Genomic DNA, 14140 nt, shown 5'->3' on the forward strand with positions numbered 1-14140 from the left:
TAAATTTATGAGACCCCTAGTGGTAAAAAGACAGGGCTCCAGAGTCAGAAAAAAACCCTAGGTTGCATCTCAATTCTGACACTTACTGCTGTTTGATCTTGGACAAATTATTTAAACTCTCTAGTTCTTAATTTTCTTATTTTGTAAAAGGAAATAATAATTTTACACTGTGTACAATGCCTGATACACACTAAACAATAAATGATAACATTAATATTATGTTATAATATTATTATTACTAGGGAATTATCTTCTGCTAAATAGGGGTTGAGGCAGAAAATGTGTAAAGTCTGTACGTATTCCAGGTAGAAATGGATGTCTCAGTACAGACCAGGCTCCTGTAAATGCAGAAACTTCCTAAAGCCTCTAGGACACTATTAGGTGCACTAGGACAAAAGCGTTCCAGGGCAGACTCTAAGTTTAGGAGTCACAGTGCAGAAAAGGAATTCACTGGAGAAGAAAAAGTCTGGAACTGGGTCTTCTCTGCCACTCATGAGTTCTGTGGCCACAGGAAATTCGCTCTTCCTTACAGAGCCTTAGTTGTTTGTATTACAGGGGCTGAATATTGCCTGCCTTAAAGGCAGTTAAAATACAGCCACCTTACAGGGTCGTTGTGTGGAGTCACTAAGATAACGTATGCGGACGTGTTCCGCGAACTGAATACAAGGTATCCTGTTTTCGAGCGCAGTGTTCACTTGTTCGTGTGTATTTAGTATCCCATACTCTATTACATCAAGAAAATGTAGTCTATACAGCAATAAAATATGTGATTAGGTCTGTAAATACAACTCAAGAAATGTAGCTTATCAGAGTCCAGATTGACCGAAATGTCTAATTCACAGGACAATTATAAGTCTTTTAAGAGCATTCATGAAAAACGCCCTTAAAACTGCAAACTTCTTTGTACAAAATTGTTTGCTTCAGAAAGGTCTGATTCACAAAGCATTTTTATAGAACAAAATATTGCAGAAAGTAAGATACATTTGTAGTATGTGAAATATATGCAGCCATGTATTTATGTTAATGTGCATTCACAGACCTCAAAGACGAAAAGCACTTACGCAAATCTTCCGTTAGGCCCCTTTCAAGTCTTTCTCTACTCTATCTTCGTGAAAGGGAAGAAAATGCAGGGTATAATCTCTTTGGTGAATTAATGCATAATGAGGAAGCTTCTGTATTCAATTTTGATAAGAAAGCATTAACTGTTTGGAAGTTCAGGCCAGTTGTTTAAGGACAGTGTAACATTTTATTCGTCTTTGTGCCTTACGCACAGGACACATAACTGGGGCCGCTTCATAAGCATAGTTGAACATTGCTGTTGAAGGTATCAGAAATCAAGATGGAAACAATGATGAACTTAAAAATGAATCACTCCAAGTGGGGCCTGAAGATGCTAAGACCCTCAATGACATCACCAGGAGGACTGTCCACACTGAAGGTATGGGTGTTTCCTCCTTGCTGGTGCCTTCCACCCAGGCCTGGCTTCCTTTCCTCCCAGCTTGGTGCAAGTAGTCACAAAGGAATTTTCCATCTGGGCCTGAGGGGCCTTTTGGCCAAAGCCAAATACTTCCCAACTAACTAAAACTACTTCTAAAAAGCTAGAAAAACCACCTTCTCTACCCTCCTACAGCATCCTCATCTCTAGGACCTGAATTCTGTCACTTCTTCTGCCATAAACCACCATATTCTAGAGTGTGGCTTCTTCACTTGTAAAGCATACTGGACAATCCACCAGTTGCTGCTGTCTCCTCCCCTACTCCCCTGTGTTCACGTAGATCTGACTGCATAGGCAGATGCTGTGTCATGTGTCCAGGGTTCTGTGATTCTCTCCAATTCTCTTTTATGAAGCATCTATTGTGCTGGGTGCTATGAGAAAACACAGACTTACAAAATGGTGGCCCCAACCCTCGTGAGAGCAAGACAATCCAGGTTTCCAAAAGACTGTGAAAGATATTTTAAGATTACTGAAATCTGAACAAGAAATCATGGGTTTGAGATGTAGTTCCCTGTGCAGAAGCCAAGAGAAAAGGAAAGAAATAGATTCACTAATAACAACAAGGGGTCTCGATGGAAGGGAGGTTGAAATGGCAACGCTTAAGCCCACCCACACCCTCCAGGCAAAGCCACAGTCAACTGTGCAGGGCAGTGGCTATGTGACCTCTGTGCTTTAGTCTCTCTCCTCCACTCTCGGAGGCGCATTTCACAACCTCCTTCAGGATTGTGTTCAGAACACTAACCCACTAAGCTAGGGGTGTTCACTTTTGAGCACATCAGGTTAGAAAAGGAATGAAGAGATTTGTAGAACCAATGGAGGAGGAGGAAAAGGGATGGGGAAGAAGGAGAGGCCACCCCTATGCCACTTTGATTTCCTTTGCCTTTGATTCACCTCATCTTCTCATCTGCACAGGGTACACTGAAATCATGACTTGCAATTACCTAGCACAGCTTACAATATTTTTCACTTATATTATTCCGTTTAGTCTCATCTGAATCCAAATTATACTCTCTAAATTTTACTTTCAAATTCTGGTTTCCAAGACATTTGCTGTTCACCATTTAGCACTTAACAGACATAAACATTCATCTTTTATAACTAACAGGGTTCTGTAATATTAAAGCCATGATTCCAGTCTAGTAAATAACTGTTCAAACTCTTCCTCACCTTTTGCCCTGGACTGAGCACAATTAATTTAGCACAGCAGATTGGCCAATGGATCTTCAGCCCACGAGCACCTCGACCTCCTCCCAGCTCCCTTCATTCTCACCATTGCTCTGTTCTATGTTATTTCTGTCTGTGATCTACAATTTCTGGTTTTCTAACACATTCAATTAAGTGCCTCAGAAACTCCTGCTTCCCTTCCTGGTCATGACCTTCACACAGCACTCATCCCCATGATGCCTTGGTGACTGGCTACCTGTCTGGTGCAGCCCCAGGACCCTCCCTACCTGGTCACTGCCCTGGAGAGCAGCCCTCACTGGATAAGGTCTAGCTTCTAGATCTCACATCCTCATCTGAGTTCAGGTCTTAAAATTCTGGATGGAACAGTTTAAGCTGGCACAGCAAGAGCAAAGAGACAAACACACTGAAGTCAAATATTCCCATCCTTACCCCACGATATTCTGAAGAGTATAACTTTCATTGACTTCTGAAACCACATATAGGAAGCCTCTGACTGCGTGACACTGGAGGTTTGTCCACTGAGGACTGAAGACATGGGGAGGAGAGGGAAAGGCTAACAGACTCAGCTTTCTTTTAAAATATTGTGAGTAACGTGGAAGACACCATATTTAACAGCAGTAGAATACTCATTAAGGTAAAAAGACTTCTTGACTTCTTTGCATTACTCGAACATTGGATTTTCCCAGTTTCCCCTCCAAAGGCATCACTGATTCTTACTTTGCTCTTTCTCTTCAGATCATATGGTGACCTCACTTTATCGTTCCCTAGTGTAATGGTGCACAGCATTTCTCTTTCCTTTTGTCATTCTCTTTATGACAGAAGAGCACTTTGTTCTTTTAAGATGACCATGATAGAAATGCATAAAAAATGAATTCAGATCTAACACTAAGTAAAAATTGAGTGGACTTGGGTAATTTAGCCAACACATACAACACACTTAGACACACATATGCTCAGAGGGCCAGTGCACTTGACCTTGCAACTGTGAAAACTGCCTATCAATCTATCTCCTAGGTTTTTAGTTGAGTGGCTCTATGACAAGCCCAGGTTGCTTTTCCTGTCCCTCTAACGTATTATACAATGGGAATTTCAAACAAAGAATCAAACTAAAAAGCAAAGAGACTGAATATCTGGCTCTGCCTGGTTCCTGGCCTTTCTCTTATTCCTGTGATTTGGCCCCCTCAAAATCTAGTTACTTGTGTCCTCTTAGATGGCTCAACTTTGTTCCATACCTACCAGCCCCGGCCTTAGACAGAGGGACTCAACATGCTGAATCTAGTACCAGTCATTCTTGTGGGCAATCTTACCCATGCTTTCAGCCCCTGTTTAGATATTAGGCTTCAGCCCAATTCCTGAGTGTCTCCCCATGACTTGATATGGCTAGGCAAACTTCTGACCTGTTCTCATGGACCACACCCTCTCCTAATAAGTTGCCTGTACTAATGCCCCTTGAAGAGGGAGGTCTGGCATTGCTCTTGTTGTCAGGGCCCCATTTACTCCTAACACACATACCTTGTTGCTGCTGGCCCCCATGAACTTTGAAGCATCACCTCTTCCTGCTGCATATGAGGACACCCCAATAACTCATAGTACAGGCCCCCGCACCAATGCTTCCTGACCACTTCCTGGTGTCTCCGGTCAGGCCCTTCGGAGAGCCTGTCCTCATGGCAGATGTACTTCCTTCCTTTCTGCCTTCCCCCAGGGCACACAGTTCCCTTTCTCTCCTGGGCCCATCCTGCTGAAATGGAGCAGAGGTAGGTGGTCCCATCCCAAGCGTGACAAAGTCTTTGTTTAACATCTTAGGGGGAAAAAAATTCATGCTTCCCACATGGTTATTCTGAATCACAAAACAGTTGAATTCTGGCGCTGGAGGGACCTTAGAGATTATGTAGCACAGTGTTTACTGGAGTTTTAGATTTCCCAAACCGGTAAAATTTCCAAAAAGGGGGAATTGGGTAGGTGGGGAGGAACTGACGGAGGGTTGTGTGCCCCTTGCTGTTCTCATCATCATGTCATAAAAGAAACGATATTTTAATACCAAAAATATAATAATGGTATAACTTCACAATTTAAAAAATGTATAGATTAACTTTATGAAAAACTCACTACATTGCCTTTCTCCCCTCACCCTCCAACTTGGCCACAGACCAGGGAGATCCAAGCAATATTTGGGAACTTCTGAGTAAGGTCAACCCTCTGGTCTTACAGATAGGAAAATGATTCCCCCAAGACTGCCAGGCAGTGGGGGACAGACTGGGCTACGCTGATTCCTAGTCAGTCTTCTTCCAACTGGATTTGCAAAACTAAGTTTTTGTTGATAGCAAACCATTTCTCTGCTGGTTTTAATAGTTGGCAAAACTTTGATTTACTCTGAAATAATCATCACTCTCCTCCAGCAGCTCTGAAGAAGCCTATACATAGATGACTCATCAGGATGGGTCCCCAAGATCAGATAACATAGGAAGTGTTACTTTAGAGAGAACATTTCCCACTTGGCACCCTGAGAAATAAATACTGCAGTGTTGTTTCAATAGCAACCTGCACAAGATTAAAAATTCCATTGACAGGTATGATTTGAAGATATTTCTCAAAAGTGAATGTGAGACATCTTTTTTCCAATTTCCCATGTCTCATGTGTCTATAAGCTTAGGGACTATACACTATAAATGGCATTTCTTTCTAAGAACAGGGCAACTTTTTATTTTTCTTTCTTCCCTCAAATACATGTTATATAACTTCTCCTGTGGTCTCAATTATTCTCAATCAGTTCTATCCATAATATTGTTTCTGCCTTCAATTCTTCCTGTCTATTCTTTTCTCCTCTCCACTCACCTATGTTTTCTTAAAGTAGTTTAGGAATTTGCTCTTGGCGCTGAAGTGCATAAATCATCTTTAATCTGGCACATGAATGGCTATCTGATCACATTCGAAGACTTTACTTGAGAGCTTTCAACAACTATTTCTGCTTCATTGATTCTAAGAAATTTTAGTCTTTTGAAACATTCTAATGTGGTTTGTATAAAATACAAAAAAAAAAGCCATAAAATTATATGCTTCTCTTGAGGTAAGAATAAGAGACCAAAATTTTTGTGAAAGAATGATTTAAGCCCTGAACTCTCCTGCCTGTTCAAAAAGGACATCCACAAAATTGGCATTTTCCACCAGAAGAAAAGATGATTCCGGTTTCTTTCGGTGGTAAAACCCTGACCTAAAGCCACGCAGTGCTAAATATATAGCCTATTTCTGTGCCTTTTATCCACAGACTTCAAAGTGCAAGTAAGAGGAAGGCAATATTTTGCATCTTTCTAGGTTAGGACGGAGGGAGAACAGAAGCCAGAAGATTTAAGTGGCTTGTTCATTGTTAGGCGTAAAGCGGAGAATGAAAGAGCTCCATTGGTCTGACTCATTCTGGGCTTTTTTAACAAAATGGCAAATCAGCCCCCTGGGCCTGATGGGCCTTACCCAGGCTTCAGTGAGAGTGGGCATGACTTTCGTAGTGTTCATGGATGAGCATCTATGGGCAGGATTTGGCTCCACGATAACCTGAAACAAGCATTTAAGGAGCAGGAAGTGCACCTTCCTCAGAAGGATAACCAACTGAGCTTTTGATTTCATTTTCCCATTGGCTAAAGATTTTGAGACAACACAGAATTTCTGCATAAAGATGATGACCCGTATTTTCAGGAATGTCATCAAGTAAACTGTATATATGTTTTCCTCAAAGCACCTGGGTACTAATGCTGAGGAAAATGGTTGTTTTTGTCAAGGTCAATAATGGAAGAAGAGTCATACAGAGAAGATCTATAAGATCTGTGTGTCTAGAAGTCTATAAAAGGCTTGGGACATGTTCTTCATCATCATTAAAGCCAATGTGTAGGTTTATTAAATGCAACAATTAAATGCTCTGCCACCTTCCAAGGGATGGATGGCTGCAGCCTCTGAAAGATCCTCTGTGGCCCTGGGGGAGACTTCTGCAGCTCTCGGCCAACTGTCTACCATTCTCCACTGAGACAGGATGGCTGGTCATTGCTGAGTAAAATCTTTTCCAGAGAAAGTCCCTCATTTTCAAAGAAAACTGTCAGTGTTCATAAACTGGCCCTGAGGAAGTCATTAGAAACTCTCTGAAGCCACAGCACAGAAGTTTGCCCAAGCAGGCTTTAATTTCTGACTCAGCCTGAACCACCTCAGTTGCACAATTTTAGGTAACATGGAATCCAGTGCCATAGCGAACGAGCTTCCTTGTGTTAGTTACAATGATGCCTGTGAAGAGAGACTGGGATTCATGAGAGGTATGTCTCACTCAAAAAGTCCTAGGCTTCCTCCAACTCCAGCCTCCTCAAATATGAGTTAAACTCTCAGGTTTGTGCAGAGCTGTGGGCCTGGCCTAGTCATCTGACTTCTTCATCAGCCTCCAGGACCATCTCTAAGGGGTGGAAAGCACATGGCTCTGGCATCTACTGAGACTACAGCGCTGGAGGGGAAAGTGGCCTGGCTGGGCACAGTGATGATGTGGATATTAATCCAGGAGATATGGATATTAATCCAAGAGAAAGCCCTGGAAAATGATGACAGCGTCAATGCTACAGTGCATAGATGCAGGAACTTGGAAAGAAAAGAACAATCATTTTTTAATGAAGACTAATTTACTGGAATTGATTTTGGATGACTCTGCACCCAGTTTGCCAAATGCAGCAAAATCCAGATTGGTTCTAAGAGGCAGGCACTTGCTCTTGCTAACACTGATGTTTTCTTCATATTCAGAACACTACTTTTAGTCCAAATCTGCTTATTCCTGGAGGAAAAGGGCAGGGGCACTACTCTGTCTGTTTTAGAGAAAATGAAATGGAGTCAGAACATGGTCTATTTAGAATATGGCAGCACAGGAAGAGTCAGAGCTGGCATGACGCTGTGGGTGTTTGGAGAACACACATCCCTGGAGTCTTTAAATGAGACACCCCGCAAATGGCTGATGACAATATTATGGGCTTCCACTATGTCTCTTCCAGAAGAATGAAATTTTAACTTCTTGTTTAACATTCCAGCCCTTTATCTCCTCATAAATTATTCTCCTGTATTTGGATTAGAAAAGCTTGCTACAGGACTCTCGGAAGTATCAAGTCTTGATCACCAGATGGAGTTGGGCTGAAAGTACTTTACTATGTTCAGATTTTCTCCTCCTTCTTTTTCAATTGAGAAGAATGCTAAGATGTTACTATCAGAGAAGCAATATAGTCTGGAAGACGAAAGATCTGTCGGTAGACAAGGATTTGCATCCCAACTCTGCCACCTAGTAGCTAGGTCACTGTGGGCATGTTACTTAACTTGTCGGAGCCCAAGTTTTATTTCTGTAAAACAGGGATGATGGTACCAGCTGCCCCAGCAAGCTGATATCAACAATAACAATATATAATATTTATTGATCATGTACAACGGAAAACACTTCCTAAGCTTTTTATACGATCAACTCATTTAATGCTCACAATCTCTTATTGAGTTGGGTGCTATTATCTTCATTTTATACAGATGAAAAAACTGACGCTTAGGGACCGCACACTCATGGCTAAGTCAGAATTCCAACACAGGCCCTCTGACCTCAGGGACATGCTGTGAACTACCAGCTACAGTGTCAATTAATTGATGAAATAAATACAACATGCTTAGCATAGTGATGGACATATTACGAAAGTTCAATAAAAGTTTGATACATTTAATGTTAAAATAGCATTAATGAGTATGATACCATTTTAAAGAATACTAGGACTCACTAAATGTTTAGAATGTAAGACTCTACTTTGTTGATCAGCAGTTAATAAACTCTTTGAGGGAAAAAACTGAGATTCAATTATTTTTGTAGCCTCAGATTCTAGTAGAGCATGTCTGACAAAGGTGCTCTGTGAATATCTGTTAAATGACGAATGAATAGAGATTGCACTTGGAATCATCAGTATTACAGAGAAAACCTGACTGAAGCCACTTTCAAAGGGTCTAAGAAAATACAGCTAGAACAGACACTGATATTCACTTTTGCCCTTCATAATCCTTATTATTGGCAAGGCCTCATGAGCCTGTTATCTTAAAACAATACAGGACACAAGGAATTTGTGTTGTATTTTTGTCCTTATTACATAGTATTTATCAAGAAATAATCTCCTTCCAAAACTGTGCTGCAGAAACACAAAAAGAATTAAGGGTTGTCCTCTCCTTAACCAAATCAAAATAATACAGCATCAAGTCTTAAGAAAGCTGTTGGGGTCTTGGTTTGGGGGGAATTAAAGGATATGAAATTCATTTCCAATGATACATATTTTTAAATTTCTAACAATATCAACAAAGAAAAAATGATTTCCTTACAATATTTTGATTTATGATACTGCCTTTTAGAAAAGTTCATTCTTACATATCATTCATAAAATTACTTAATTTTAGGAAGTTTACTAAAATCCCAATTACTAAATCCCAATTAAGAATGAGAAAAACTGGGTACAAAAAACCTTCATGTCTTGCTCAAGGTCACACAATGGATAAATGGCAGAACCATTTCAGGGACATTTCTGGGCATCAGAAAAGAAATGTGGCCTTGGAACGATGATATTTGAATAAGATAAGAGAACAGCAACCATCAGCACAATTCAAATATTCAGAACCAAGTGGCATCGTGTAATCATATGCGTCTGAATGCCCTTTATAATTTTTAACCATTTTTTTTCTCAAGAACAAATTTTCTTGAGATTGTTCTTACTTTTAAAGAACAAAGAAAGAGAGACAGAGAGAGAAAGAAGGAAGAAGTTAATTGCAAACATGCTACTTAATTAATGATTTTATGCAAATCAACAAATATTTCTAGAAAGTTACTATCATTATGTTTAATAAAACACAGATACTGTGGTAACTGCTGCTAAAATCCTGCATATACTCTGGTCAGGATTTCACATTTAACTGTCCTGCTTTCACCTGGAGGCGAGCCATTGCAGACTAGAGTGAATGTGTGTGAACTCGACCTCATCCAGACTTCTCCGTGGCTGCTTTTAAAGCTGAGATAATAAACTCCTTAGCTCCACAAGGATCTAACTGCTACACATGCAAACGACTGTCTCTCTGGAACTATCAGTGCTGGTGACAGAGGGCAGGTCTCGTAACGAGGAAATCATGAGCAATAATTACCTAGGCATGTAAAGGACTCTCTCGGCCACCACAAAACCCACCCTGAAGAAGAGATTGCTGGCTGGAATGAACGGGAAAACCAGGAACGACAAGCCCACTAAAACTTCCTTGTGCTCCAGTCTCTGAAACACACAACAGTGAAGGACAAATTAATTTTGGTTTAATTCCACTTCTGTCAGCATTTAACCATCTCTTTCATTTTTAAGTTCTCATTGAAGGAATGAATAAGTTAGACCAATGCAAACCTTTTGATCACTGCGCTGAATTCATGAGAGAAAGCCCTCAGGCTAAAACCTCTGGCATGTCACGATATTCACATGTCCCCCTGACACACGTTTGCCACCCAGAAACGTTTGATAATTGCAGATCTGATCAGGGCCCATCACTCCTTGTTCTGGGCAGGCCCTACAGCAACCCCACTTCTTGGTCTGGCTCCTTTCAGATTCCCTGTCCCCCCAGGCAACTCGTTTGCTGGAGAGAATCAAGCTCTCTAAAGCATCCTGGAGAATTACGGTCCTTTCAAAAATAGAACACATTGAAAAAAAGACCCTACACAAAGCCCACCAGGAGAAGCACAGCCTAGCAGAAAGGAAATGAAATGCGAACGGTAAAATTGGGGGCGCCAATGAGGGAGATCATTTGCGCTGAAGGGTTTTCAGAACCTTTCAAATTAAGCCAGTAAGCAAATATTTGTTCCATGACATTTTTTGGAATCAAAATTCACTACAATAATCCATTAAATTGACAAAGCACTTTTCTCTAATATTGTATATATTAACTTGTAAAGATTTCTCCGTCACTTATAATTAACAGAAAAAAATCTGTTTATTGCTAATAATATGTTGTAATAGGCACTATAAAAAGTAGTTTGCATTTCCACTGAGTGTCTATGGTATGGATACCCTGGAAGAGAGGCCTATTTAAAACAAACTTCAACATATTGGGTGGTATTATTTTTTCTTTTTAAAAAATGTTTAAGAAGACAACCTAATCGAACTTTCCATATTACAGTTTTAAATGTTTCTTATGAACACTTTAGTTTATTACTTTTAATAATTATAAAAGACTAACTAAAAGAATTTCAAAAATATAAACAAGACTCCTAATATGAACTACTATACTTTAAGTATACAAAGTAAAATATTTCAAACATCTTGAGATATTTGTCACCTTGATTTTATTAAAATCTTTGTTTTGCTGACTCCCACATATAGAGGAATGAAATTTGTGAGAGCAATTCCATATGAACAAATGCGATTTGGAAAATTTCCCTTAAATAATTAATGGTTCTGTAAGCAATGATCTCATTTTTTACCTAAAGGAAACATACTCTTTAGAATTAAAAGATGATAGAAAAAGAAAATAAAGCTTGTATAACAAGGCTTCAACTCAAATGGATGCAATAATATATTTTCTATGACCCACTAAAATTGAGAAAAAAATAGGTGAGAAAAGTAACAAGTTCATAAAAGCTGCAAGCTAGCTTTGTAATTTAGATTATACTTTGAGTTTACAAAGTACATTTCAGTTCAAGAACTTAAAGTTCACATAATTTAAAGAAGAATAAACACCTTCATAAGAATCCTGTGACATCAAGAGCAAGTATTTCTTGCTAAAATTAAAAATAAATCCCAGAGAATGAGAGTCTTGTCGAGTGTTCCCCCTGAACTCTGAGCCTATTATTGAGTACGGGGTTGATCTTCTCTTTTTATAGGTGTACTTTTATTTTTTAGAGATAGTTAAAGACTTCTTTCAACTCTTTTCAAAAGCTGAAATGCTTTTTACAAAAGTATTCAAGTGTCTTCCCATAGACAGTTCTAAAGAGAATTTAATACTCCCTATTTCTTAATCCTATAGAATTAAGAACAATAAGGGTGTAAGCAGAACTCCAGTTGGGCCATTATCCATGTTCCCAGACAGTGTTTTATTCAATGAGTGTCCCCCTTGCCCCTCATCGAGGTTATCAGAGAACAGCCGTCACTGGGGATCTGAAGGAGGCATCGCCTCCACACCCCTAATATCACGCCTTCTCACCTGACCAAAGGCCTCACCATGGTGACCATATGTGTGTGTCCTTTACTCAACAGAAGGCTGAGCTCTTCAGGAGCCATTAGGTGGGGAGGAGGTGACAGCAGACGCCCAACTCCTAGCCTGCCTCCTCCTCACTCACTGAGCCCCTGAGGTGGGCAGCATCCCCAAGGCGCTCACCACTGCTGGGCACATGGAGGTGGGTTCTTCAGGCTCCAGGAACGGTCTTTATTCCCTTCATGGCAATCATCCCAGTTGTGGTTGCATATTGATCTGAGTGTTTGCTGTTTATAATGTCTCCACTAGACTGTAAGTTCCATGAGGGGCTGGTCAGTTGTGCTCGCTGTGCATGATCTGTGCTTAGCTCAGTGACTGGTGCCTAGTGGCTGCTCAGAAATATTTGTTGAATAAATGATGAAGCAAGAGAAAAAACTGGGTGTGAGAAGGGAAAGAGGTAGAAAGGGCTTCCTGGTGGAGGTAACAATCTGGGTGTGAAAAATGAATGAACGCTTACAAGGCAAATTTGGTGGTGTTTGGGGGGGAGTGGTCACAGCTAGGCACAGAAGATACAGACTGTACAAAGTGGGGAATAAAAGTATACATGTTGGCGATACAAATCATGAGGGTCTTGTTGGAGGGGGATAAAGGTGGAGTTGACCTCTACTTAGAGGCAGCACGGAGCTACTAAATGGTGTCACGTGTTTAGGAAAAAAAAGCAAATCAGTGTCCAGAGTTGACGTCTAGATTCAAATGGTGGCCCTGCCATCAACACACTATCAGTCACCTTGAGTGGGCACGTAATTAGCCGTTTCGTGTCTCAACTGCACAATGAGACAGGAGAGGCTCAGGGCTCAGCGGGGCTGGATCATCACAAAGATTTCTTCATCAGCAAAAGTCCACATTATTGGAGTTGTGAGTTGTGAGCTTCGAGGCCACCACTCTGTGCTGCTTACCAGATGGGCTGTCTTACAGCATGTTTTTCTTTATTTCCAAAACATTCAATTGAAGACAGTGGGACTGCACCCAAACTCAATGAACTTTCGTTATTTTATTTTATTTTGAGAAAAATAATAATTATGAAGAAATTTCTTATTCTGAAGTTAATTTGATGATAATACCCTTTGTCTTCCCTCCTCCCCATTCAGTCAAAAGACATAGAAAATATTCAAGAACATATTTCTTTAAACTTCAAGTCGATCAGCCGAGCAGAAAGTTGTGAAGTTAGGGGAAAAAATGTCATGGATATGACTGAATTTCCCAGAATGAGAAAGACTGGGAGGGAATCCAACTTTGTATCCTGTGGATCAGAGATGTGACAAAATTGGCTAACTAATTTATAGCTTATATCAGCCAAATAGATTTAGGCGAAACTCAAACAAAATATGAGTGGGGGAAAAAGAGAAAATCTGTGGCATTTTCCAGTACACAAAGTGCATTCATTTCCAGGAAAAGAGGCAAATGGAAATTTACTTATTCCAAATTACACTAGGGGATGAAAAGATATGAGAATTAAAAGAGCTAATAATATGGCCATTAATAATACATGGTATTTGTCTGATTAACTGTGCACTTCAGACAAATTAACTTACTTCTCTGAATTTTAAGTTGATCAATTAAACAAAAGAAAGAGTGTTGAGGGGCCAGCCTAGTGGTGCAGTAGTTAAGTTCACACATTCTGTTTCAGTGGCCTGGGGTTCACAGGTTCGGATCCCGGGTGCAGACCTACGCACCGCTTATCAAGCCATGCTGTGGCAGGCATCCCACATATAAAGTGGAGGAAGATGGGCAGGGATGTTAGCTCAGGGCCAGTCTTCCTCAGCAAATAGGAGGAGGATTGGCAGCAGATTTTAGCTCAGGGCTAATCTTCCTCAAAAAAAAAGTGTTGATACCTAGTTTATCTGTAGGGAAAACGTGTGATAGATTTACTGTGATAGGTGTTTGGTTTGATTTTTCTTTTCTGGTTTGGGAGGATAAAGAGAAGCATCTCCCTGAACTTCAGAGGAAAAAATCTCTTAACACCCCTCTTAGGGTGCCCAGAGAGTGGCTCAGCCACCATCAGCCCAGCCACATATCTGACTAAGCAGCTAATGGAAGAACAGTGGTTTTCTCAGAACCATAAATTCCCTCAGAGGAAATCGAGCTCCAGAACCTGAGTCTAGCTGGGTAGCTCCTGGTTTATCCCCTCCCTTTGTTAGTCCCAGTTCACTTTTCAAAGCGCAGGGCCACAGAGGAGGACACACAGACAAACATACAGACAGCTACACACACACA

At 40.5% G+C, this 14140-nt stretch overlaps 1 protein-coding gene across 3 annotated transcripts in view; it reads right to left on the minus strand.

Annotated features, from left to right (window-relative positions):
• Positions 1 to 14140, minus strand: part of TMTC1 (transmembrane O-mannosyltransferase targeting cadherins 1) — a 257200-nt gene that overhangs the window by 80654 nt on the left and 162406 nt on the right. For all 3 annotated transcript variants that reach the window (XM_023643309.2, XM_023643308.2, XM_005611007.4), the window contains one exon: positions 9842 to 9963. In XM_023643309.2, the coding sequence (XP_023499077.2) occupies positions 9842 to 9963 (122 nt within the window). The remainder of the gene's footprint in view (positions 1 to 9841; positions 9964 to 14140) is intronic.

The sequence above is a fragment of the Equus caballus genome, chromosome 6 (genome assembly GCF_041296265.1).
Source record: "Equus caballus isolate H_3958 breed thoroughbred chromosome 6, TB-T2T, whole genome shotgun sequence".
Taxonomy (NCBI): Eukaryota; Metazoa; Chordata; class Mammalia; order Perissodactyla; family Equidae; genus Equus; species Equus caballus.